At 55.3% G+C, this 25809-nt stretch overlaps 1 protein-coding gene across 2 annotated transcripts in view; it reads left to right on the forward strand.

Annotated features, from left to right (window-relative positions):
* Positions 1-25809, forward strand: part of ATP2A3 (ATPase sarcoplasmic/endoplasmic reticulum Ca2+ transporting 3) — a 43849-nt gene that overhangs the window by 12168 nt on the left and 5872 nt on the right. For both annotated transcript variants that reach the window (XM_084299959.1, XM_084299960.1), the window contains exons 2-20: positions 1240-1257; positions 1751-1833; positions 5665-5769; positions 6157-6295; positions 8707-8787; positions 9369-9454; positions 10278-10742; positions 15880-15968; positions 17760-17862; positions 18208-18339; positions 19691-19816; positions 20976-21194; positions 21680-22015; positions 22086-22306; positions 22985-23187; positions 23276-23361; positions 23864-23997; positions 24226-24343; positions 24907-25024. In XM_084299959.1, coding sequence (XP_084156085.1) covers positions 1240-1257; positions 1751-1833; positions 5665-5769; positions 6157-6295; positions 8707-8787; positions 9369-9454; positions 10278-10742; positions 15880-15968; positions 17760-17862; positions 18208-18339; positions 19691-19816; positions 20976-21194; positions 21680-22015; positions 22086-22306; positions 22985-23187; positions 23276-23361; positions 23864-23997; positions 24226-24343; positions 24907-25024 — 2862 coding nt within the window. The remainder of the gene's footprint in view (positions 1-1239; positions 1258-1750; positions 1834-5664; positions 5770-6156; positions 6296-8706; positions 8788-9368; positions 9455-10277; positions 10743-15879; positions 15969-17759; positions 17863-18207; positions 18340-19690; positions 19817-20975; positions 21195-21679; positions 22016-22085; positions 22307-22984; positions 23188-23275; positions 23362-23863; positions 23998-24225; positions 24344-24906; positions 25025-25809) is intronic.

The raw sequence follows: 25809 nt of genomic DNA on the forward strand, positions 1-25809 counted from the left end.
AAACCCAGCCTGGATGGGGAAAACGGCCCCGGGTGCCCCCTGCCCTTCATTTTGGGGTTGGGGAGAGGAAGCTGCGGGCGGGGAGGAAGCTGCTTGCAAAAGGGAGAAGAGCAGCTTTCCTTCTGGTGCTCTATAGAACAAGCCAAAATGGTGAAGCCCTTCCAAGAATTTCATTTTTTTCACTGTGAGAATAACTATGTGTGTTACACTGTGGTCTGTGCCCTCCTCATGGTGGCAGGGCTTTGGAGCATCATTATTTAGGATTTTTGAAGGGACTCACTCCCAGTGAGTGCGTCTGCCAGCAGTTGAGGGGTGAACACGCAGGGTGCTTGTTTTCACCGTTTTGCTCAGTGAAGGTTGCTGGGGCTTTTTGTTGTGTGTTTCTTTTTTTTTTTTTTTTTTTTTTTTTTCCTTTCTCATTTCTCTGAATGAAAATAGAGGGTGGAAAACAGCCGAGCTGGTTTCGCTTCCTGCTCTCACACGTAGGGCTCTGCACGGGGGGCTTGGGGTGGCCGGCGGCACCCCGTGTCTGCCCTCGTCCCCCTATTCCCTTAAAAACCCAAGGAGCTGGAGGAATGCCTTGTTTTGCTAGACAGCTGCAGGTATCTTATTGATGTAGGATAAGGCAAACCCTTACTGGACAGGTGGGCTGTGACGGGTGCATGGAGCTATTGGGGTGTTTTGGTGCCGTTTTGGGCTCGGCTTGCTGGGAGCAGTGTGGCAGGAGCACGGCTTGGACCAGCACAGCATGGGCTTTGGATTTCCTTCCCAGCGTGTTGCAGGCTGTGAAATACAAGGGGCTAATAGGAAACATGGTGGGGAAGTTACAGGCCCCGGCAGGTCCCTACTGCTCCCTGGCAGTGCGTTTTATGGGATGTTCAGAGCTTTCTGCCCCCGGATTGGAGAGGGCAGCTCCCGAGGGTGCTGGGCTCTTTGGAGGCGAGCGTTTTTAGGCAGGCTGAGCGCAGGGATGGATGCTGCCGCGCCCCGGCTGCAGCAGGGAAATGACATTTCCTGGCACGGGGAGCACCCGGCGCTGCCTGCCTGATGTCAGGCGTTGAAGTCTGATCACAAGCAGCCTTCCTGTGGCAATATGTGCAGCACGAGCTGCGTTTGGGGTACTTGGTGAACTGCTGGGGTATAAGGGATTGCTACGCTGTTCCCAAATTAATATATTTTTTTTTCTCTTCCCATTTTTTTTCCCTTTCTGCTGGTTGGGGTATGGATGGAAACCTCCAGAGCTCCCTGCAGAAGAAGGTAAGTGGGGGTGCGTGCCCAGAGGTGTGGGTGGGACGGGGGGGTGAAAGCTGGGGATGAGGCTGCTGGAGGAAGGGGAGTGTGCGGGGTCATCTCTTCTAATCTCAATTTTAATCCCAGAGACAGCTGGACTGAGAACAGGGCCTTCCTCTGACGGAAAGGCTACCAGGTGGGAGTAGGAACACAGAGGATTTGGTTTCTTTAGTTAAAAACAAGTGTAGTAGAAACAGGGCAATGCCAGAAAGGAAGGCATTTCGTATTAGAGAGAAAAATCCCTCACTGCTGCAGGTGGAGCTGGTGATGCCAACGGCAGATTCAGGACATGAATGTTTACTCTCATTTGAATCAACGCTGCCCCTGGCACTGGGTGTCCCCTGCAGTGCCCAGAGCAGCGATGCTGCAGGCTCTGTGGGCCCTACTGGCCTCCAAATTCCCTGCCTTCTGGGGCATTTTGGGCACCGACGGTGCTTGAGCTTGTGTGTTTTCCCCCTAGGAAAGTCCCTCTGGGAGCTGGTGCTGGAGCAGTTTGAAGATCTCCTGGTTCGCATCCTCCTGATGGCCGCTTTCCTCTCCTTCGTGAGTACCGCGGGCGGGCTGCGGCACCCCTGGGTGCTGGTGGGAGCTGGGGTGAGGGGGGCTTAAAAGGTGCCGTGTTCAAACAGAGCATCGCATTTCAGGTCAGCACTGGTGAAATAGGACGGGGTTGTTTATTTTTAGGGGGAATAAAGAGGCCAGAGGGATGCACGTGCAGGATGGAGGGGATGTGGTTGTGCCGGGCACAGCGGTCGTAGCGATGGCACCGCACGTGCGTAGGTGAGGCTGGAGGACTTCCCAGCACTGCTGAGCCATCCAACAGCGATATCCCGCAGCTCTCCAGCCTTCCTTACATTTCCCTAAGACCCTAAGGCAGAAAGGGGCCCAGGGGCACGGTTCCATCAGCTGATCCCAGTGTTGCTGCTTAAAGTTAATGCCAATAGCGTGAATTAAATTAGAAGCCCTGGAGTCATCTGCGTGCCTTGAAGCTTTGCCACTGCCAGATTCTTCTGCCGCAGTTTAATGATATCTTGGCAGCCTTGACTCCTTTCATTCAAGTAATCCATGCTGAAAAATTCATGTCAAGCTGTTGAGGAAGGCACAGCTGGATGGTTTTTCTCAGTTCCTTTGGAGGATGCTCTGTCCCCACCCATTCAGCTTGGGACTTCTGACACGACCCAGAGCCCAACTAAATAACACCAAGGATGGGCAGGGGAGATCTGGAGATGACTCCTAGCCCAAGGGAAGCGTCAGAGCTACCCATCCTGTTGCTCACTGAGTGTCTTTCAAAACTTCTGATGGGGATCTCCGATGGTGGAGACCTGACAGAGGTGGATCGAGCCCTTCGCTACCCTGGCAGTAATCACACCTGGCTCTGCCGCACTGCCTCCTGAGCCCTGGCGCTATTTCCTGCCTCAGACCTGGGCAAGGAGATCCCGTTGTGTGTTTCCAGCTGCAGAGCAGACCGTGTTCTTCTGGAGGCTGCTGTCGTGCCCCCCTAGGGCTACCAGAAGGCTGCGGTGCTGGGGTTGTAGGGCTGGGGCTTGGAGACAGAGCCCCAGTTGGAGTGGGTTGGGAAGGGGCTGCCAGGGGACAGTGAGATGGGCCCAGAACTTTTTCATGTGATCTGTCTGTATTGTCTGACCCTAATTTGATGAGCAATATGGGTTGTGTGTGTTCTCATTGTCGGCTCAGAACATGCATCAGCCCTTTTTCCTGAATTTCCTAGGCTGAGGGAAGCATTTTGATTTCCCCATTTGTCAGCCCGTGTGAATCTGTGACGCATTCACTGATGTTTTTCAGGATTTCAGCCTTCTTCCCCTTACTTTGTTAGCACTGTGCTAAATGTTTTCATTGATTTAGGCCCAAAGAGCCTCTTTTGGTGTCCCTTCGCTGCTTCTAATTCTTCCCGATTTCTTTTCAACACCACTTTTCATCGAGCGCAACGTGTGCTGTGCCTCTGTGTGCATGGAGGTTAAATAGTTAGGGAAAACCACTTCCCTTTGCATCTTTTCTTCGGGAGCTTTGGAAAGTAAGGACTGGCAGCACAAAAACATCCCAAGGTGTGTGTGCAGCACCTGCCTTGGAGCCTGGCCATGACTCGGTAGCCGTCGCTGTGCTGCTGGGGTCAGGTAGGACGGCGCCTTTTCTCTGGCAAAAAATGGTGATGCAGGATGGAGTGAGGGTTTTGAGGGCAGGAGAGAAGGCAAAGAGTCTGCAGAGATGTCTGTCCACGGGGCAATTGCGAGTGCTCAGGGAATATCTGTACCTATCTGGCAAGCAAACACCAGGTGGCCCCCAGGGAGAGCACGAGAGGAGGAAGAGGAGGGAGGGAGGCAAAGCTCAGCTGCGAAGTAACCCCCTGGTCTTGCTCTGAGGAGGCATTGGGTGGGTGGTGAGAGGTGAGGGCAGCAGCACGGATACGTGAAGTGAGCCCCGAAATTCCCCGTGCTGTGTTCAGGTGCTGCCAGCAGCGATGGGCACCAGGCTGATGCACGTGCCGAGGCCAGGAGGGGCTGGGAGCATTTCCAGCCCTCTGTGGCTTCTCTCCTGGGAGTAACGTCTCCCTCCTGAAGCCCTTCTGCTGCTGCGTGGAGGCATTCAGATTTTGGATTCGAAATGAAAATCCAATCTGTTGTTTAATTTTTATTTTTTTTATTCTTCCTCTGGCCTGGCAGTGTTTCGGCTGCTCGCGTGGGAGCTGCATCTTGCTGCTGCTCGCGTCCTTCCCGTCCTGCTGGCATGGCCGGGAGGGTTCGGGCATCCCAGGACAGATCCAAGGGGCAGGGCTATGGCCAGACACGATGCATGGGGTACAGCTTTCCTTTAAACCTCTGCTTTTGGGAATGTCACCAGGAGCAGCTTCTGGTAGCGTTCAGCCCCACGGCAGCACACGGTGCTGTCACTTGTCCCCAGGCGCTGCCTTCTCCAGCAGCACAGCTTCAGCAGGGCTCTTCCCCCACCTCTTCTGAGGGAGATGCTCCCAGCCTCACTACCTCCACACTGAGCATCCTTTTTTTGGCTGATTTTAGTCCTTTTTTTTGTGGTGCCCGAGCATTGCTCCCCATGAGCTGAACTGGGGAGTGGTTCCTGGCGGGGCTGTGCCTGGATGAGGTTGCAGTGCTTCCTTTGCTGTGAAATCAGCTCATGGAAACCTCTCCCCAGGGGTTGCCGTTAGCTCGGTTTTGCTCACAATTTACCTTGGGAGCAGCTCAGTGGGGAGATGTTTCCCACCAAGCTGCTGGAGGTATATGTGGGGTTTGGGTTCTGCCACCTAAGGCAGTGGGATGACAGAACGTGTCTCGTGTCTCCTCCTTTTGGCTAACTTAGCAACCAGCTGACCAATTTCATTTTAATAATTTAATTTATTTATTTATATTTAATTAAAAAAAATAGGCAATTCCTTTAAGCTTCTCAGGAAAGGGAGGCCATGGTACTGTCTCTGCTGGAGGAAGAGCTGAAATGCTCACCCTCTCCTCGGCATGTGCATGGAAGAGAGGCACAGAACCGAGATTTTTTTCTAGGTGAATATGAGAAGATACTTTTACAATTCCCAAACAATGAATCCCTGGCAGCGAAACACTGGAGCTAATGGGGCACAAGGGACGTGGGGAGGTTTCCCAAATCCCCTCGAGGCTGTGCAGGGATGTGTTTGGGCTAACCTCTGCAGTGACACATTGCAGTGCGCCCTTCAGATGTCACCACCAGTGGTGGTTCTCCCGTGGGGCTGTGATTGAGCCCAGAGCGGGGGCAGCGCTGGTGCTGGCAGCACGAACTGTCTCCTGCTGGACTAAGTCGTGCGACACTTATTTCGGGATCCCACCTCATGTAGTCATGACATTTTGAATAAAGGTTTTAGTGCCGGCATTGTACGTCCCACTGGTCTGAAAGCACTGGGTGGTAGGGCACCCAGCTGGTAGGGCACCCATGGGAAAAGTGAACGGCGGGGGTAGGACTTGTGGGGAGGTAAGGAGGGAGGCCAGACCCCTGAAAGATAAAAATACATTCCCACAATAGCACATGGTGACATATTTGCTGGTGATCTGCTCAATGGCTGAGTCTCCTGGCGTGGCTCAGCTCTCAGAGCACACACACAGCCCCATGGCAAAGGTTTTTGTGCCAGTGCTCGCTGCAGCAGAGCAGCCTGGTGGCGTTGTATTGACACAGCAGGGGTTGACAAGCAGTTAAATGGAGTGAAAATGTTGGTGTGTGCACGCTTCATGTCTCTTACCTTGGGTCTTAGTGGGATGATCTCACCAGTAAGGAGCTGCAGGGTCGGTCCCTGCCATGTGTTAGCTGCCTTTTCTGCGTATCTCTTAAAACGTTGGTGCTTGTTCTTTCAACTGCTCTTCTCTCCTCTTCTCCTGCTACCAGATCCTGGCCTGGTTTGAAGAAGGAGAGGAGAGCATGACGGCCTTCGTGGAGCCCATCGTCATCATCATGATCCTGATCGCCAACGCCGTGGTGGGCGTGTGGCAGGTAAGGGACAGCCCCGTGTCTCTCTGCTCTGTGTGGGGGATTATTTATCCACACCTTATCTGAAGTGGGGCTCCTGGAGGCGATAAAGTACGTTGCTGGCTGGTGAAAAATACATCTAGGTGGGAAATACTGCTTCCCAAACCAAGAGTGAGAAAACCAGACCAAAAGATCTAGGTGGTGTCCAGGAACTGTTGTGATTTAACCCGGCAGAGATCATTTCAGAGCAAGCAGGGGCAGCTCGGGAAGGCATAGCCCGTTCCCCAGCCATGGTGCCAATGGGTGCTGAAGGTGGGGTTGGGGTCGGGGTGCACCCATCTCTGCAGCTTTAAGGAGCCTCCCCGCTTTGACGGCCCCCCTGCTGCAGCTCTGCTCCTCTGCTTCTTGCAGGAGAGGAACGCCGAGAGCGCCATCGAGGCCTTGAAGGAGTACGAGCCCGAGATGGGGAAGGTGATCCGCGCTGACCGCAGCGGGGTGCAGAGGATCCGCGCCCGGGACATCGTCCCCGGGGACATCGTGGAGGTGGCAGGTAGGGCTCCGTCACCCAGCGGCACGGAGGGGAGGGAGCTGGGGATGGGATGGGGATGCTGGCCGGGGGATGATGGCACCCTGCGCCCCGTGGCTCCTTGTCATAGCAGGGTGAGAGCAGCAGCACTGGGGTGCATGCCCTTGGGAGACACGGCATGGCCCAGCTGCTGAGTCCCCTTGGTTATGCACACTTGAGGTTTTAGTTGCTGTTGTCAAATCCAGCTACACATTTGGGCCAAAATCAGGGCTTATCAACCTGCCAGGGCTTCTCCCCATCTGTAGGGTGCGTATTGATTAAAGAGCAGCAACAAAGAGGGGGTTTCAGGCACAGGTGCTGTGTCTCAGGGGGGCTTCTGGGAAAAGAAACTTCCCCCCGCGTTGCCCATCAAGCTTATCATCTGGATTTTGACATGGCAGGACCCCTCCGGCTCTCCTGTCTGGGCTTTGCCCTTGGTTAAGGGTGCCTCAGTGTCTCCTACCTGCCCCACCAGTTAGGAAGCGATGCGTTCCAGTTATCCTCCGTTGTTTGTGCGTTAAACTATGCTGTAAACCCCCAGAGCCCCTGTATTAATCCTCCCCTTTCCTCCTCGTGGCCCTGCTAGTGGAAACAAGCTGCAATCCCTCCTGCCCCGAGCCAGCTCGTTGTTATTTATGTCTTCCAGTTGTGCTTCAGCTGGAAGATGCACATAAAAACTGTGTGGAGGCTGGAGCGGAGCAGCGCCTCCAGCCACGGGCTCCAGCTGCTGGCATGGCCTCAGGGTCTGAAAAAGCTCTGAGGGACACGGGACAGACCTGTGGCACCTGGGGACTGGCTCCGGGTGTCTCTCACAAGCTCTCCCAGGCCCAATTTCTTCCTGTTCACCAAGCCAGGGGAGAAATAACACTGCAAACAGCACAGGGACCTGCACCCGCCTGCCCGCTACAGGACAGCTTAATTCAGTCCTGCCACATCGCCCCAAATCAGGAGCTGGCTGCCTACCCATCAGCTGCTGAACATTTCTTTTTGATGGCACTGTCTGGGTCATGACTGGGAGGGAAAGAGCTGAGCTGGCCTCTGGAGGGGGTTGCTGATTAATAGCAAATTGATTGGCAAGTTTTGGTTTTAGCAGGTTATAGCACAGTTATAGTTATATAGAGGCTGCCTGATGGGAGAGGTGGGTAGGTATTCCTGCCCACCAGGGACACAACATGCTCTGCTCCTAACCGTGGCCACAAATTCCAGATAGATTTGTGCCAATGATGTGCCCGTACATCCCCAGACACAGGTGTGTGGTGTGTGCACGCAGGTGAAGCTTTCCTGGCTGTAGCCAGACAGCTGGCAAAGCTGGAAACTAAGACAAGCAGGGCTGGGCAGTGGCAAGGAGGCTTTCTTGGTTTGAAAAACTGGCAATTAATTTAAAACAAGTCAACTTTGCCCCTAATAAGCCAATTGAAGCAAGTCGTTGTGCAGGCAGCTGCAGATGGGTTAAACTCATCACAGCTGAACAGCATTTAAAGAAACCAGTGTTTGCTCCTGTTTTCTTCCCCTTCCCTTGGCTTTCAGCATGGCACATCTCTGCTAATCCCCCAGACAGCAGCTGCTGGGTCAGTACAGGGTGCCCGGTGTTATGTGCAAGGTTTTCATGCTACCTGCTCTGGAGTTGGAGCTACCCCTATAGCTTGACACAGTCTCCTGAGATGCCGTCAGCAGATCATTAGCCTGCACGTCCAGCTCAGGTTTTGCAAACCCTCTCTGCCCTTCCCACGAGGGAGGATGAGCCCTTTGCCCCTTTTGAGTGGCTCTGGCTCCCTCATGCATCTCCAAAGCCTGCGCCTGATGGGTCTGGGGGAGTCTGCGGGTCCCCGTTTGGCATCCAAAAGTGTGGGGATGCAGCTGGGATAAACAGCTGCAGCATGGAGCGGCGCCAGGGCAGCCCGGCCCTGAGCTCGGCAGGGTTTATGAGCCCTGTGAGGAGCTGCTCCTTGAAATCCAGGACCGGAGCCGTTCGCTTGTGGCCAGGCGCTGCGCGGTGTGATGTAAGTCCTTGCGAGCGAGGGCTCTGCTGACCTCAGTGTTTCCGAAAAGCAGTTGCGTTCAGGCGATAAGGGAGCACGAGGAAGAGCCGTGACATGCCAAGAAGCCGGGAGGAGGAAACCCAGCAGGAAAAGCAGTTTTCAACACTTTTTTTTTTTTTTTTGGTTTTGTTTTGTTTGCTAACGTGTGCTTCGGTGGGCAGCAAACAATGGCTGTCAGGCGGCCAGGCTGCTTTCACCCGCAACCGCCGTGCCGGGGAACCCACGGGCGGCTGTTTGTCTTGGCCTCGAAAGGTCCTGGAGAGCTGCTGGCCGGGCTGGTGCCTCTGCAGCACCTCCAGGGCCTCGCCGTGCCCCTTCCTGGCCTCTGACTGAGCTGTCCTGCTCTTTTCCTTGCAGTCGGTGACAAGGTGCCAGCAGACATCCGCATCATTGAAATCCGCTCCACCACACTGCGGGTTGACCAGTCCATCCTCACAGGTGCGTTGGGGTGGGTGCTGAAGGCGCTTTGCCCCCCTGTCCTCTGTCAAGAGCAAATTTTGGGGGTCTGACGCTGAACTGAGCGCTTTGCTGGGGTGAGAAACAAGTGGAAGAAGAAGATTTGGGGCTTGGGGAGGACTCAGCACCTCACCTAAAGCTAAATGCAAAGCAAGGGGAGTTCCCAGGTGTTCCCATGTACTGCTTAACCAGGGGTTCCCAGCCCCCCCGTGCAGCCATCCCATGAGAGCCATTGGTGCATGAGACCTCATGACATTAGGGAGATGTGACACCACTGGGCTTTCTTTTAATTACATTATCTTTGTGATAAGCAGTGGAAAAGCCCTTAAAGCTGATAACCCATAATATTTCAAAAATTATCAAGCGGGGCATTATAAAGGCTCCTCTCTCAGTCCTTAGCTCCTAATCCTGGAGATAAAGAGGTCGTTGTTCCGCAGCCCCCATCTTCAGAGCACTCTGCCATCCCCGTGGTGGATGTTCTGATGATTTTTGTGGCCGAGTGTTGCTGTGGGGGTTGTGATGGAGGCGTTGAGCAGCTCATCTCCCCGCTCCTGTCTCGGCAGGGGAGTCCATGTCGGTGATCAAACACGCGGACCCCATCCCTGACCTGCGCGCTGTCAACCAGGACAAGAAGAACATGCTGTTCTCTGTAAGTCACTGCCTCACTCGTGGTTTTGCAAAGAGATGATGGGCAAAGAGCCCCATGGACACAGGATGTCTCTGGGCTGGGGGCAGTAGAAGCTGCATGTGCAAGACCCAGGTCCATAGAAAGGGTCCCAAATCCGTAAAAATGGGGACCTGCTTCCACAGGACTTCATTTGGGTTGTGGCGTGTGGTTTCCTTAAACATCTTGAGCAGTCTCAGCTGTTTTTTCATCTTGTAGGATGTATTATTAGGGTATATTACCCTAAGAAGGAGAGAAGGTTTGTGGTTGAACCTGGGGCTGTTGCAGGTTTGGGTCTCCTCCTTGCTCATGCCCCTTGGACAGAAGTCAAGCGTGGGAGGGATGAGAGTGCTCTCAGGAGTCACCTGCTGCTTCGGGGTGTTTTTTTGTAGAGTCCCAAACAGCCATGAACCACGTGAAATAGAAACTCCTCCTGGCATGGATCGGGAAACGGGCAGGTTGCCCTGGGTGCTTTGGGGTTCCTGAAGAGCTGGATTGCCCCTCGCTTCGTGCTGGGGGGACTCATGCCATTCAACGTAAATCATCCAGGCTCATTATGGCTGAAAGAAATTACGAGATGAAGTTCACTCCTCTGTAACCAAGTAATGGCAGGGACTGTGTGTGGGTTTAGGATGGACAAAGATTTGTCCCACGTTTTAGCAGATGGAGAACTTGTGGGGCCTGGTGTCTCATTTTCTCCTTCCCTAAGATCTCGTATTCTCCCTTCACAAGAAGCCACACATTTCCCTGCTCAGGCTGGGAGATTTCATGCCCATGTATTTACTCTGCTCCCTTCCATCCCTTCCAGGGCACCAACATTGCCGCTGGGAAGGCCGTGGGGGTCGTCATTGCAACAGGGGTGTACACGGAGATCGGGAAGATCCGAAACCAGATGGTGGAGACAGAACCCGAGAAGACCCCCTTGCAGCAGAAGCTGGATGAGTTCAGCCAGCAGCTCTCCAAAGTGATTTTCCTGGTGTGCATCGCCGTCTGGGTCATCAACATCAGCCACTTCAGCGACCCCGTCCATGGTGGCTCCTGGTTTCGAGGTGCAATCTACTACTTCAAGACCTCGGTGGCCCTGGCGGTGGCCGCCATCCCCGAGGGCCTCCCGGCCGTCATCACCACGTGCCTGGCGCTGGGCACGCGCCGCATGGCCAAGAAAAATGCCATCGTGCGGAGCCTGCCCTCGGTGGAGACCCTGGGCTGCACCTCCGTCATCTGCTCCGACAAGACCGGCACCCTCACCACCAACCAGATGTCCGTCTGCCGGGTGAGTGCCGGCGGCGTTTTGGGGTGTGAGGGGGGTGCTGGAGGATGGCCCCATCCCCATCCCGGGATTAAGGGGCTTGATGTCTCCACCAGCCGGTTGCAAAGCTCAGGATTGTTTTGTCCCTGTGCAAACGTTGCGTTTTGCTCAGTAGGAATTTCAAGGTGTGCTTGGAAGATGTTTTGTTGGGTGGTGGAAGGAGCCACGAGTTTCCTTCGTACCCAACTTAGGGTGAGGTTTATGGCTTACTGTGGTGGGGTCTGAATATAAAACTCTCTTTTTCATCAGCACCAGCATGGAAGTGCAGTTTTGTTGACTTATTTCATGGCTCCCACTCCACAGAGCATCTCTTCTGTCTGGGTTTCGGTATTAAGGCAGAGCTCCTGGAGAAGCCAACGTTTTCTGCACCGCTTCTGCTCTCTTGCCCATTTTCCCTCTGTTTTTGACCAAGCCAGTGAGAAATTCTGGACTGTGCAAAATTGGGAAGTCTAGATCTGCGAGGCCAAAATGGAAGGGTCAGTGCAAGGCCTGGGTCCAGCTGTCCGTGGTGGTTTGTTAGGAAAGACTGGGCCATCCCAGTGCTTCTCAGTTTCCCCATTATTCCTCAGGAAAGCTTTTTTCATGGTTTTGGCACGTCAGTTTTATAGGAGAACCTTGGAAAATGTGTCGCCAAGGGGAAAAATGGCCCTGGCCACTGTCCCTGCTCTCTGAATTTTGGGTAGTGTAGCAGCAACCGACCACAAGCTTTGGTTTGCTCAGCACAAACTCCAACTGGCTGGAAACATCTGATGTTTCTGCCCTATAAAGGATTTAAAAGGAAACCCCAACGGAGTGAGGGGCTGCCCATGCAGGAGGAGGAGGTTCCCATCAGCTCTAAGCAAATAATTAATAAAATAATAAATACAAATAAATAATTGAAGGACACCCCCAGCATCTGGGGGCTCTGCATCAGGGCAGGTAGGATGTGGCAGTGCTGCCCCCCGGCCCCTTCCCACAGCTGGACCCTGCTCCTTGGGCTCGGGCAGAGGTGCAGCTGGATGCAGCAGCAATGCCTGGGAGGGGGAGGCAGAGCAGGGCGATGCCATGAGGTGGTTTTAGCATCAGTTGTTGTTGAGCTCAGCCCAAACTTGATATCAATTTGCCCAGAAGAGTGCGTTTGCAATACATAAAAAATAAAATTAAAATTCAAAGTATCCTGCTCCCTGCCACATTTCTGATAACCCTTTTACTTGTTTGGCTGAATTCTGCATCGCAGGGCGCGGTACTGACAGCCAGGCTGGTTTCAGTGCACGAGAAGCATCCATCGGTGTTTAACCAAGGGGTGCTTGTGGCCAAGGTGCCAGCAGAGCAGCTCAGCGGGATGCAGCGTGTTAATCCCATGTGCTCGTACGTGCTCCGTGCACGGGGCGGTCAGGTCTCGGTGCACCAGACACCAGCCCCAAACCTGCTGGAGCCGACAGCGCTGCGGTGAGGCAGTCAAGCCACAAACCCACTCCGTGTGTCAGCTGGAAGCTGTGGTTTGCATCGCTCACCTTACGGTCGGCTTGGGCTCTCTGGTGTCTAATAGCAGTTGATAGCCCTCTGTGATCGGAGCGCCTGCTCTGTGGGTGAAGGGATGCCGTTTTTCTGGATTTTAGCAAGGCTTCTGATGCCATCCCTCATGGTGCCCTTCTGGACAAAATGCCCAACTGCGAGATGAGTGGGTTCATGCAATGCTAGGTGAAGAGCTGGCGGACTGGTAGGGTTGTGGTGGCTATGTCTGGCTGGCTGCCTTCCCCAGGGATTGGTTTTGGGGCTGGATTTTTCAATGTCACGGTCATTGATCCGGGTGCAGGGCCGGGGTTCATCCTTGGCAAGTTTGCTGGTGGTACTGTTCACTCTCAAGAGACGAGAGGCCTTGCAGGGGGATCTGGCCAGGTCGGGGCAGCGGGCGATGAGCAGGGGAATGAAGCTGAGCACAGGGAACGCCGGGTGCTGCCCTGGGACGGAGCAGGGCTGGGCATGGGCACAGCCAGGGGGTGAGGGCTGGGGGGCTGCCCTGAGCATCATGTGTGGTTCTGGGCTCCCCGGTGTAAAAAGGTCCACGAGGTGCTTGAGCACATCCAGAAGAGGGTATGGTATGTCTCGATGATCCCTGTTGGGCTCTTCCAACTGAAACTCCTACCCTACTCTACCCTACTCTACCCTACTCTACCCTACTCTACCCTACTCTACCCTACTCTACCCTACTCTACCCTACTCTACCCTACTCTACCCTACTCTACCCTACTCTACCCTACTCTACCCTACTCTACCCTACTCTCCATCATACTCGCCTAAATCTTACAGCACGCTCTTATGCACCACGACCAAATTGTCAAGGAGCACAAGGATGGTGTTTGGAAGTTAGGCAGTGAGGCAGAGATGCTGCACAGGTTCGGATGTGCTGCTGTGCCTTGATTCAGCAGCTTCGTCTGTCTGAACAGCCCCGGGTGGTTATGACTTGGTGCCTGTCGTGCTCGGGGGTTTCCCAGCATCGCCGGCTGTGCCGTGCTGGCATTGGGTGGGCGCCGTCAGCTGGGGCCACCTCCAGCGTGGGAGGAAAATGACGCTGCTCCGTGGGCTGGCAGATGGGTGAATGATGCTGATTACAACCTTCTACTATTCCAGACAGCTCTCCTACCTCGTCTGCCTTTTGATGAGTGCTTTTTTTAAAGATGCCACAGAAAATACGTAAATGCGGGCATGTATCACTCACGCCTTACCCGCTTTTCAACCTGGAAATTTGACAACACCTACCCAAAAACTGCCCACCTCCCCCTCAGCTCCAGCTTGCCACTCCGTCGGCTGTACAAGCTGGGAGCAGGCAGGAAATCTGATGTAACCTTTGGTTGCCGTGGGTTTCACGGCACCTCTTTTAAATAGGCATGGAAAAATAAAGGGCATGGAATGATTTTTTTTTTCCTTTTCTATTAAGAAAGTTGCTATTGTGGAAGTGCTGATTGTTTTGTGGCTGTGCTTGAAAACAAAAGAGCTCATATCAGGCAAAAACACCAGTGGCTGGGGTGGACGTTTTCAGGTTTTTTAATAAATGAGAGTCCAGTGTGTGTTTCTGAGCATGGGAATCTATTTTCTGAAGGGCCCACAAGATTTTGGCTCAGCTGAAGGCTGATGTCATTGGACATCTCAAAAATGCACAAAGGATGCTCCCCCTTCAAAAATTACTTTTGGTGTTGTCTCAGAGCAGGTACTGCATTACCGAAGCCTCTGATTTGGGAAATTTCAGCCATTCTGCCTCTGTTTCTGATGTTCATTATCTTGGCCTCCTGGGTGGAGGACCCGTGGAGTCCCAGCTCTCTTCTGCCACCCTTTGCCTCGTGATTTTCTTCAGAACCCCTCAGGGATGCTGAGAGGCCTCGAGGACAGGCTCAGGGAAAGGCTAGTCTGCTGTGGAGGCTGGGCTGGGTTCAGAAGGATTCCCCTAGGAGATGGGATGCATGTTTTGAACATGCAGTGCCCTGTGCCGACTGTGGCTCATTTTGGATGTGAGTGTGCCTCATCCCGGCACAGGAAGCCCCTCTCTGTGACACTGGGGGTTTGCCTTCATCCCAGGGTGGAGCAGGGATGCAGTGACCAAGACGTGAGGGCTGAGACCCCAGCCCAGCTCCCCATTAACCACCGGCTGGTTGTTTTCAGCTTTCAACTGCAAACACCTTGGGGCTTCCAGTCTGGGGGAAGTTCAGGCCCAGGTGAATTCCTCCTGGCTGATTTAAAATGCCGTTTCAGAAACGGAGCCTTAAAAATCATAGCAACAATAATTAATAATAATAACAATGAATTAACCTTTGTTGGTTGCTGGAGGGAGCGTGGGCGGCACGTGGAGCTGCTGCACTGCTGGTGCTGAGGACGAGCAGAGGAAAATAAACAGGGGAGAATTGCTGAGACAGGGAGCACCCTAAATTTGGACACGAGTGGTGCCCGGGGTGACCCTAGCAGTACCGTGCTGGCAGCATGAGGTCCCACCTGGCCCCACGCTTACTGCAGCACAGAGCGGAGTCGAAATATTTGATTTGCCGTGTGGGACGTGTGGCAGCTTGCGAAGGTTTCCACGTGCAAGGTTGCCTCAGCCCACCACCTCTGCATCCTCTGATGAAATGCCACTTTTTGAGTCTGCTGAACCGATGAGGTGTGACTGCACCGTGGTAGTGTGGCCATCCAGGATGGTATTTTCTCCTAAGGGATTAAAAACCAAAAAGAGAGATTTTCAGTGCCTTGGATGATGTGGAGATGCTGTTCCCGGGGAGATGGGTGCCTGCTAGTGCTCAGCCACGGGGCAAGCATCACAGCAGGCGGTGTCCTAAATGCAGTTGTGCCTTAATGATGGGTCATGGGAAGGGTTTAATTAAATCATCTGGAGATGAAGGACAATTGTCCCTGCATCACTTTCACAAGCCACCAAGCAGATCGAGGAGGGCATTTCTCCCCCGTGGCTGGGGACATGCATTCATCAAACCAATTCTCTTTGCTAATTATGTTAGTTTTTGGCTCCAGCGTGGGACACAAATAACAATCAGGCAGCCAGCAGTGGTGCTGAGCCATTGCCCCGGCTGGGTCAGGTGCTGCTGGTGCCAGGAGCTGCCCCACAGCATGGGATGTGCTGGGACAGAGCTGAGGGGAGTCTGGGGAGAGTTTGGGGACAGGCGGGTTTTTATGACATTTTCATTTTTTATTTTTTTTCATTGCTCTCACTGTAATGGCAAGGGAGTGTCTGGAAGGTATTTGAAAGGCAAAAATCACTAAAATTAGAGCGTGTGGGACTTTTACATCTCCCTGGGGCTTTATTAACCAGGCCATAACCCCAGAAGTGCACCAGGCGAGCTGGTGGCCGGGAGCTGGCTGGAGAGGGGGCGGCACGGGGAGCCCGGTCCCAAAGCTCACAGCTGGCCGGATCCTTCCCTTCCTTTCCTGGAGCAGGAGCAGGGACGTGACCCCTGCTCCGAGAAAAGCAGAGGCGGCTGCTTAGAAGCTGGCTGGGCCCCGCACCTCTGCAACGGGCAGGAATTGCTGGAGGAGGCGGGTGTGAAAGCTGGGAGGATTCGGGGAGCGGTGGGCACCCAAAAATCGCCGCCTAACGCTGCGTGTCTGCCTGTCCCCCTCGCAGATGTTCATTATGGAGAAGGTGGAGGGCACCCAGTGCAGCCTGCACGAGTTCAGCATCACCGGCTCCACCTACGCCCCCGAGGGACAGATGTGAGTACGGTCCCCGCCGTGGGGACACGGGGCAGGGCTGAGCTGGTGGCCACGCCGGGGGGACCCCAGCCTCACCCCCTGTGGCTGGGAGCAATCTGGGCTTTTGCTCTCATTTCTCAGCCACACTGAGAACCGCACACGGAAACCCCACCTGGGCACTGGTTGGGCTTGCAAGCATCGGGTGGCTGCTCCTCGTGCTCCTCACTTTTGGTGGCAGCTGGGAGAAGCCGTTTTCAGCTGCTGCCTCTCTCGGCAGAGCTTTCCCAGCCTGTTTTGAGCTTGTCCTTGGGTCAAACAGGGCACCCTTCTGCCCCCGCTGCATCCCTCTGGGAAGGAACTATGCATTTTAGGGAGCATGGTTGTTTTTCCCAGAAGAAGATGAAATCAGTGCAGGGAATCCGGGGAGGATCTGGGGGAGGCAAAAAGCTTCCCAGGTTTTCTCCCTGGCATGGGGAGATGGCCCCTGGCGTGGGGAGATGCCTCCTGACGCATCCTTGCCGCGCTCCCCTCCACTGAGCCATGCAGAGGCTGCACTTCATCCTAGCCTCAGACTTAATTTCATGAATATTTATGAAGCCAATTTGATCTTCCAGTAAGAATCTCCATTAAAATGCGAGCCAGGTCATAAGCTGGTATTAATCATTGCATTTTGGTTAAATAAGGATCGAGGAGCTGTGCTGGGGTCAGGTCCCCTGTGCAGCTGCAGTGTCCCTTTTTTGGGTTCTTTCACAGCACTGGGGCAGCAGCACTTTGGCCAACGCCTTTCCCAGCATGATCCAACCCGGTTCCAGGCAAGGACAGCCAGCAATGGGCATGTTCCCCTGTCCCTTCCCAGCTCTCTCCAGGGCATCACACACCACAAAAACCATCCCAAATGTTTCTGCTTTCTCAAACACCAAAATGCAGCCCAAAGTGCTTTCGTCCCTGTGCAAACAGATTTTTCAGATTTTCTTGGCCGCTCCCTGTTTTCCGCTCCCGAGCTGTAAGAAGTGCTCCAAAATGTTCTTTCCATTGGGAACCAGCAGTGGAATAAACTGATCCTAATAAATGCCTGACAAATTATTTTTCCAGCGAGCGGGCGAGCGGCTGGGTTTGCACAGCCCTAACCTGCAGTTACCTCTCCTGGAGCCCGGATCATTTTTCGCTTCCCCTGAAAATCTCTGCGGCTGTTTCCACCATTGGGCAGCAGGCGGGCAAGGAGGAGCATCCAACTTCGGTGCTGCTCGCTTCCAGGCACATTTGTGCTCCTGTACATAGCACAGGGCTGCTGCTTCTGAAGCCCTCACCCGAGGCAACATTTTGCTGCCTGCTCAGAAACAGCCCCAGCGATGCCGCTGTGAAATTTGTCTCCCTCGGGTGCCCTCCATGGAGCAGGGAGGAGAAGGGACACGCTGCAGGTCCCGCAGCTCCTCTGGACACCCAGCACTTGGAGACCCCGGGGTGCTTTTTCCTCTTTTTCTGGTCCATCACCTTCACAGCCAGCCAGCCAGTGACCCAGGGGGAGCTGTAAGAGGCTGCTGTCAGTCCTTACCATTCCTCCGCAGCCCCTTTTATTCTGGGGCACTTCAGGAGGTGATTTGCTCAGTGCATCTATTGGCACGTAGTCCTGCCCCACTTCTTAAAGCACAAAACGAGAGCCCAAGCGTTTATCGCCGTGCCCTGAGCCTTACGCAGGCTCTTTCCCCCTCTCTGCAGAATATTTTCCCCGGGCTACGTGGGGAGAAGCTAAGCAGTATTTATGGTGTGGCTGGGCGAAGCGTCGGGCTCTGAGCCATTGCTTTCCCCCCGCAGCCTGAAGGACGAGCAGCCGGTGCGGTGCGGGCAGTACGACGGGCTGGTGGAGCTGGCCACCATCTGCGCGCTCTGCAACGACTCCTCGCTGGACTACAACGAGGTGCGTGGGGCCGGGTCGCTACGGGCTCCTGACCTGCTTTTCCCTTCCCTTCGGGCCTTTTTGGGGTAAAATCAGTGGAGATTTGCCTCTTGTGATGGATGCCCAAGGGTTTCACTCTCTCAAGCGCAGCCCATCCTTAGCAGGGATGCTACCAACGCGATGTGGCACCTCCTGGTCTCCATCCCTGGGGACTACCCACAGCCCCCGCCTGGATTCAGCCTGTCCCCCTGCATGGGGACCATGCTCCGGGATGACCCAGCAAGCATCAGCATCCTGGGCTGGAGATGTGTTATGGGGCTGTGCTCCAAAGCTTGAGCTCTGTTTGTTTCTTTCCCTGCTCTCTAGTCAAAAAAAGTCTACGAGAAGGTGGGGGAAGCCACCGAAACAGCCCTGACGTGCCTGGTGGAAAAGATGAATGTCTTCGACACCGACACCAGCAAACTCTCCAAGGTGGAGCGAGCCAACGCCTGCAATTCGGTGAGTGGGGAGGGAGGGAGGGCTTGGGGATGAGCCACGGCCACTTGGGTTGAAAAAAGGATGGATCGGGCACAAGGGTGCCATTGCTGGGCTGACGGGGGGACGAGCCTCAGTAATCCTCAGGTGCGGGTTTGTACTGACCCCGGGGTCTTGACCCAAACCCCAGTTCCACCTCTGGGACTTGCTCTGGGAAACGCCTCTGGTTTTCATGTGAACCTCCAGTTCTGGCTGCTCCGGCTCGCCGGGGTCTCCCCGTCCTCCTGTGAAGACGCCCTTGGTTTCCCAGCTGGATTTGGTGTCGTGCCGCTAGGCCTCTCCACGTCTTTGCTTGCTCAAAGGAAGGGCGCTCGGTTGTGCTGCTTGTCCCATGGATAGGTCCAAGCAGGTTGTCATAAATCCCTGGACTGCTTTTTGAGGAGGAAAATGGAGTTTCCCATCTGTTGGCAGTCCAGCAGCTGCTTTGTTACGCGGCGCTGTCGCTCTGCCTCTCCCGGCCTCGTGCGCTTGCTGTGTTCATCCCCGTTTGCTCCTGCACTGTTTTTTTGGCCTCGCTGCCTGCCTGCTGTATCCACAGACAGCAAATGCAGGCGCCAGCATCCCCCTTCGTGCATGATAAACCTCAGCACATCTCCCTGCACATCTCTGTGCCCACCTCGCTCCTGCGCAGAGCGTCATGAGGAGGGCTGTGCCCTTTTAACTTTGAACTTGCAAGGTTTTGCCACAAAAGCAGCTCTTTTTTTTTTGTCCCCTTTGCTGATTTATTGAGATTTAAGTAGCTGTAAAAGTCCTGTGCAAACAGCTGTTTGTGTCCAGTCGCAAACGACACCCTCCTAGCAACAAAAAATAATAATTGCACAAACAGTGCAGCCATGCAGAGAGTCCAGTGAGCAAGGTAGGCATCAGCATCCCTGCTCCCCTTACTGGAAAATAATTCAAATTGGCCTCGAATGCCCTGTAAATGGCTTTTTTGGGAGCATCCTTTCAGGAGCTGGCTCAGCTGCCGTGATGCTGATTTTGGTGCGCGAAGGGGATTGGTCTGACAAGGGCTGGCTGCTGTCCTGTTGTGCGTTTGGCTTCTGAAATTAATAGTGTTGGCAATAATAATAATAATAACAATAATAATAATGTTGGCCTGGCTTTTGGGGTGTCGGGGTGCACGAGCCGGTCGGTGTGCCCCTGCCCATGTGTGTGTGCACCCTGCCTTGCCTGCCGACACAGCCCTCACTGTGCAGACCTCGAGGTACTGCCCAGGTGAGGGATTTTCCACCTGGTGGGTGGAGATGGGCCCCCACCTCTCTGCTTTGTGGCAGCCCCACAGCCACCCCGGCTCAGCCCTGTGCTGTCCCCGCAGGTGATCAAGCAGCTGATGAGGAAGGAGTGCACCCTGGAGTTCTCCCGTGACCGCAAGTCCATGTCGGTGTACTGCACGCCCACCAGCCCTGGCCACAACTCTGCTGGCAGCAAGATGTTCGTTAAGGTAGGGACGGGGTCCCCGTGCTCACCCCAGCAGGTTTCAGTGCTCACCCCAGCAGGTTTCGGTGCTTTCTGGGGGTTGTTTCTTGCCTTGCTGTGTGTTTAACCAGCAGGTAAAGTGGTATGGCCAGGGAGGGGAGAGTCTTTGCAGAAACAATGGGGGAAAAAAATAAAAGAACTAAGAAAAATGGGTTTAGAGGGAGGAAAACCTCTGAGCATCCTGGTTCCAGGGGGCAGGGGAGCTGCCCCTGCCCAAAAGTCAGCTCTTGCTTTTATGCCTGGACCCTGCAGACACCAACAAAGCTCAAAGGGTTCAGCTTTCCACTGGAACCAGAAATAAAATAGTACTTAAAGGGCATTTCCTTCCCAAGAGAAAGGGGCAGAGGAGTTGCAGCAGGAATTACACTCCGCTGCCCCTGAGCAGCTTTGTGTCCTGGTGTTCCCATACGGAGATGTTTGGGGTCATCTCTGTCCTCCGGGTCGGGTCGGGACTGAGTGGAGCCACCGTCCTGCCCCACTATTTTAAGGGGAGCAATGGAAAGATTGCAGGTTCCATCTGAAAGGGGAACTTTTGCCAGGGTCAAAAAAGGACAGGGTGAGATGCTGCAGTGCTAAAGGCCGTGTTCTCCTAAATCACAAAGGTATTGCAAGCACACGCTAAGCATCCTGTGGGAAGTGTGTATTTTTGGCAGCCCCCCTCGGCCCTTGCCCCTTTGGGGACGGGGTTGGGAGCATAGTGGGCAGCCAGGGGGCTGGAAGGAGCAAGGCTGATCCCCGCACGGCAGATCCCATGCCTTCTGACCCGATGCAGCTTCATCCTTCCTGGCCGTGTGCTCGAGTCGAGGCTGCCATCTAGTGCGCCGTGCCACCAGGCTGCATGCGTGCTCCCGTTTTGGGGAGATTTCCTTCTTTTTCCCAAACGTTGTGCCTCCCTGCCCCACGGCACAGTGCTGGCAGGAGATGCTCCATCTCTGGGCTCGTGTTCCCGTCATGTCCATCCCTTTCTCAGTCTTCACTCCCAGGCTCACACTCAGGGGGTGATGCTCTGCCCGTGGCAGGATTTATCCCCTGTGCACAGAATCGCTTTGTGCCAGGGTGACGAGGGTGGGGGACCAGCAGTGACCCCCCAGCAGGCATCTCCTGAGCCCCCTGCTCATCCTCAGGGTGCCCCGGAGAGCGTGATCGAGCGCTGCACCCACGTCCGCGTGGGCACGGCCCGGGTCCCGCTGACCGCCCCGGTGCGGGAGAAGATCCTGAGCCGGATCCGGGACTGGGGCATGGGCATCGACACGCTGCGCTGCCTGGCCCTGGCCACCCACGACTCGCCCGTCCGCAGGGAGACCATGCAGCTCCACGACTCTGCCGCCTTCGTCCACTACGAGGTAGGCAGCGACCGGCCGGCTCCGGGGGCTTTTCTCCTTATTCCCAAAGTTCTCCCACCCCCTTCCCGCTGCCCCAGCAGTGTTTTCTCCCTTGGTTTCCCCAGTGGTGCCAGGTGGTGCGGTGGCTCAGCTCTTTCTCTGCAAACCCCACTGCAGAGCTGTGTGCAGTGAGGCTGATCCCAAAGCCAACGGTGCCGTCCCATCAGGCGTCCATCCATGTGGGGTGGTTGCCGAGAGGAATCTGGGGACCTCCAGGAGGAATGGGAGGAGAGTAGAAACGTGTGAGGAGCACTGGAAGGGGTGGGAGCATGCCCTTGCATTGGAATTACGGGATACGTCCATTGACAGGACGTGTCCCAAGGGTTTCCTCCCCTGAGAAGTCCCCAAGTGCCCTGGGATTGCTGTGCCTGGGACGGTTTCATGGTGCAGAGGGATGTGGCTGTGTTCTCTTGGGGTTTAATATGCTCTGTGCTGTCCCCCCCCAGACCAACCTGACCTTCGTGGGCTGCGTGGGGATGCTGGACCCCCCCCGCAAGGAGGTCACCTCCTCCATCGAGATGTGCCGCAAGGCCGGCATCCGCGTCATCATGATCACCGGTGACAACAAGGGCACGGCGGTGGCCATCTGCCGCCGCATTGGCATCTTCTCGGAGAACGAGGACGTGGCCGGCAAGGCCTACACAGGCCGGGAGTTCGACGAGCTGTCCCCCGAGGCCCAGCGGCAGGCGTGCCGCGACGCCCGCTGCTTCGCCCGCGTGGAGCCGGCGCACAAGTCCCGCATCGTCGAGTACCTGCAGTCCTTCAACGAGATCACCGCCATGGTGAGTCCACGGCCTCCTCCTCCCTGCCCGGCCCTTCCCCTCGCACCCCTTTAATTACGGCTCCGTGCAGACGGGCGACGGCGTCAACGATGCCCCAGCCCTGAAGAAAGCCGAGATCGGCATCGCCATGGGGTCCGGCACGGCCGTCGCCAAGTCGGCTGCTGAGATGGTGCTGTCGGACGACAACTTCTCCACCATCGTGTCGGCCGTGGAGGAGGGCAGGGCCATCTACAACAACATGAAGCAGTTCATCCGCTATCTCATCTCCTCCAACGTCGGCGAGGTCGTTTGGTGAGCACCGCGTCCCGGGGAGCAGCGGTGGGGACATGGGTTTGGGCACCTGAGGTGGGTGTTTGTGTTTGGGGTGGTGGCAACGGGTGGCACCGATGCCCTCCTCACCAGGTCCTGTCCCTGTCCCTGCCGGCCATTCCCTGCCATCCCCTGCAGCACGTTTGCAGCCCTGCAGAGGGCAGGGAGAGCTCGAGCATCTTTTGCCCTTGCATTTCATAGAAACATAGAACAGCCTGGGTTGGAAGGGACCTCAAAAATCATCTAGTTCCTACCCCATGCCGTAGGCAGGGATGCCACCCACCAGATCAGGTTGCCCAGGGCCTCATCTAACCTGGCCTTGAGCACATCCAGGGATGGGGCATCCCCAGGCTCTCTGGGCAGCCTGCTCCAGTGCCTCACCAACCTCTGAGTGTGTGTTGGGTGTGTTCGTACTGGGAACGAGCTCAGTGGTTTCCTTCCAGCTGCAAAGCACGTTTTACCAGCAAAAATAATCATAGCTGCAAAACTCAGCCCAGGCTTGCAGGCTGCTGACTTGGGGGCCACAAGTTCATCCGCAGAGCTTTGCTCGAATGTTCATTTGGACTCGGTGTTCCTGCTCGCTCTCCCCTTACACCACACACTTTCTCTGGCTGCCCCCGGAGCTCATCTAACTCAGCTTCTGGTGCTTTCCCCCCGCAGCATCTTCCTGACGGCTATCTTAGGCCTGCCCGAGGCCCTCATCCCCGTGCAGCTGCTGTGGGTGAACCTGGTGACGGACGGGCTGCCGGCCACCGCGCTGGGCTTCAACCCCCCGGACCTGGACATCATGGACAAGCTGCCCCGCAACCCCAAGGAGCCCCTCATCAGCGGCTGGCTCTTTTTTCGCTACCTGGCCATCGGAGGTGAGCCCTGGTGGGCAGGGGGATGAGGCAGGGGGTGTGGGGGACTGTGGTGGGGGCTCCAGCTGAGGGATCTCTCTCTTGGCCGCAGTGTACGTGGGGCTGGCCACGGTGGGCGCAGCTACCTGGTGGTTCCTGTACGACGCCGAGGGGCCGCAGGTCTCCTTTCATCAGCTGGTGAGTTGGGGTCTTCCCCTGCCTCTGTTCATCTGTGGTTGTGACGTTCCCACCTTCCTGATGGAAAAGTCATTCAGGAAACGAATTCACCCCCTCGGGGCCTTGTTTCCAGCCTCACTTCTGGTAGCAACTAGCATGGGGGGGAGTTGATCCCAAGAAGCTGAAAGTGGTCCCAAACCCACGTTGAATGGGGTCAATTATTGCATTGCTGTCTCTGAATGGTGGGGAACCGTGTGCCACCTCACCCCAGTGCGGCGTGCAGTGGAAAAGGATTTTTTGCTGGAGATCTGTGTATGCTCAAGCACCCTATTAACCACCCATGAAAATCTCTAAGCCACAATACAGAAGCTGAGGACATTTTTGTCAATTGTTCCGAGCTGTTGGATGTTTATTGGTGGCCCTGATAAGGTTCCCCAGCTGCCCCGAAGCACTTGCCTCCTTCCTCCCCTTCCCTGCCTTCCCCTACCACGAGCTTCTTACGAGCGGTTTCCTGTGCTGGCAGAGGAACTTCATGAGGTGCACCGAGGACAACCCCATCTTTGAAGGAGTTGACTGCGAAATCTTCGAGTCCCGATACCCGACCACGATGGCTCTGTCCGTGCTGGTGACGATCGAGATGTGCAACGCACTGAACAGGTGGGGAGGCTACAGGATCGTCCTGCACACAACCCATTTCTTGTAGGGTCTCTTGGGGCATCTGTCAGTGGCCGAGGGCTTTGTTTTGGCTCAGCAGAGCCATTCTGCTGGGTGTCTGGATCCAAATGATGGCAAAGCCTGAAGCTGAACAGCCTGGAAGAGCAAGGAGCTGGGCTGTGTGGGCACCAGGAGGCTTTTTGCACCAACGCTGTCCCCTTGCTTTCGCAGTGTCTCCGAGAACCAGTCGCTGCTGCGGATGCCCCCATGGCTCAACATCTGGCTGCTGGGGGCCATCGTCATGTCCATGGCTCTGCACTTCTTCATCCTCTACGTCAAGCCCATGCCCGTGAGTGCCCTGCGCCACCTCTGTGTACAGCCTGGGGGCTCCGCTTGTGGGCGAGGACATCTGCTGGGGCACCCTTGGGGTCTGGAGTGCCCTCAGGGCCAGGTCCTGTGACTCAAACCAGCACAGGGCCCAGGAGTCCCCATGGCCCAACAAGTCAGACCCTCTCCTCAAGGCAAAGCCATGTAGCTGCCTCCAGGCTCAGCCCCTTTTGGAGGCATCGTCTCCCTTTGCAGTCCAATCTCGATTAATTCCCAAGGGTGTGTGACATCGAGAGGGTCACTGATCCCAGGAGCTGGTGTTCTCCCTCGTGCTGCTGCTGAGCACCTCCATGACCATGTGCACCCAGTCCTAGCTTGTGCTTCACTTTTCCCATCAGAGGGAGAAGTGAGGGGCGTCATTTTTGACCCTCCTTGAGATCATGACAGACCTTGAGGAAATCCCTCCTTGTACCTGGGACAAATTTTTTTCTCAATCTGTGTCATGCGACAAAAGCTCATCTTTTAAACAAAAGGAAATCCCGTCTCCTTCCCTATTAACACGTCAAATCCTTTTCTGCCTCGCAGCTCATCTTCCAGGTCACCCCCCTGAGCTGGCCGCAGTGGGTGGTGGTGCTGAAAATCTCCCTGCCCGTTATCCTGCTCGACGAAGGACTCAAGTACCTGTCCCGCAACCACCTGGACGGTGAGCAGGGGCTGCACGGTGCTTGGCTGCTGGCTCCGTGGTGCTTTGCTTGGGCGGGCGATGGCCTGGTGGGCACCTCACCCGTGCCCCCTGCTGATGTGGTGTCCGTGCCTGCACGTCCCTGTGCCCCGCTTTCCCAGCTGCCAAAAAGGGCCTTTTCCTCCGACCCCCTTCCTCCCCAGCTGCCACGCCAGGCAGAGCAGTTGATGCTCAGGTCTGCTGGAAATGCTCCCCGGGAGCTGGAACAACAGATAAATCTGCCATGCGTGTTTATCCAGCTCCTCTTGAACCTCGGGGAACTGGATCCCTTCCTTTAAAGCAAAAGGAGTCCGATACTGGTTTCCAACAGGAATCCTTCCTTTTTTCCCCTTGATTTTTCCACCCTTCCGTGGCTGTCCCTGTCTCATGTTGCCACATCTATTTTAAGACCAAATGGGAGCTGTGGCACTGTGCAAACTGGTTTTAATGGGCCTGCCACTGGGGTCTGGCACAGGGCAGGCACAATGGGAGCCCGTTTGCACCGGGGTAGTGGTTCCCACGCGCCATAAATCACAGCATGTGTTTAGACAGCCTGCTGAGAGGATGATATCATCCTCTTCTTTCATTTCTTGCAAAAATTCTTGCAGAAGATGCTGCTGTGGGTCATTTCTGGGTTGAGTTAAGCCTTCAGGGCCATGGGGCTGCCGAGCAGCACTGTGCCTGTGACAGGGTGGCCCCTTGCTATGAAACCAGACTCTATTTTTTTTCATTTTTAAAGGTGTTTTTTTACTGTCCCCCACCTTTTG

The sequence above is a fragment of the Netta rufina genome (assembly GCF_964035555.1).
Source record: "Netta rufina genome assembly, chromosome: 21".
NCBI lineage: Eukaryota > Metazoa > Chordata > Aves > Anseriformes > Anatidae > Netta > Netta rufina.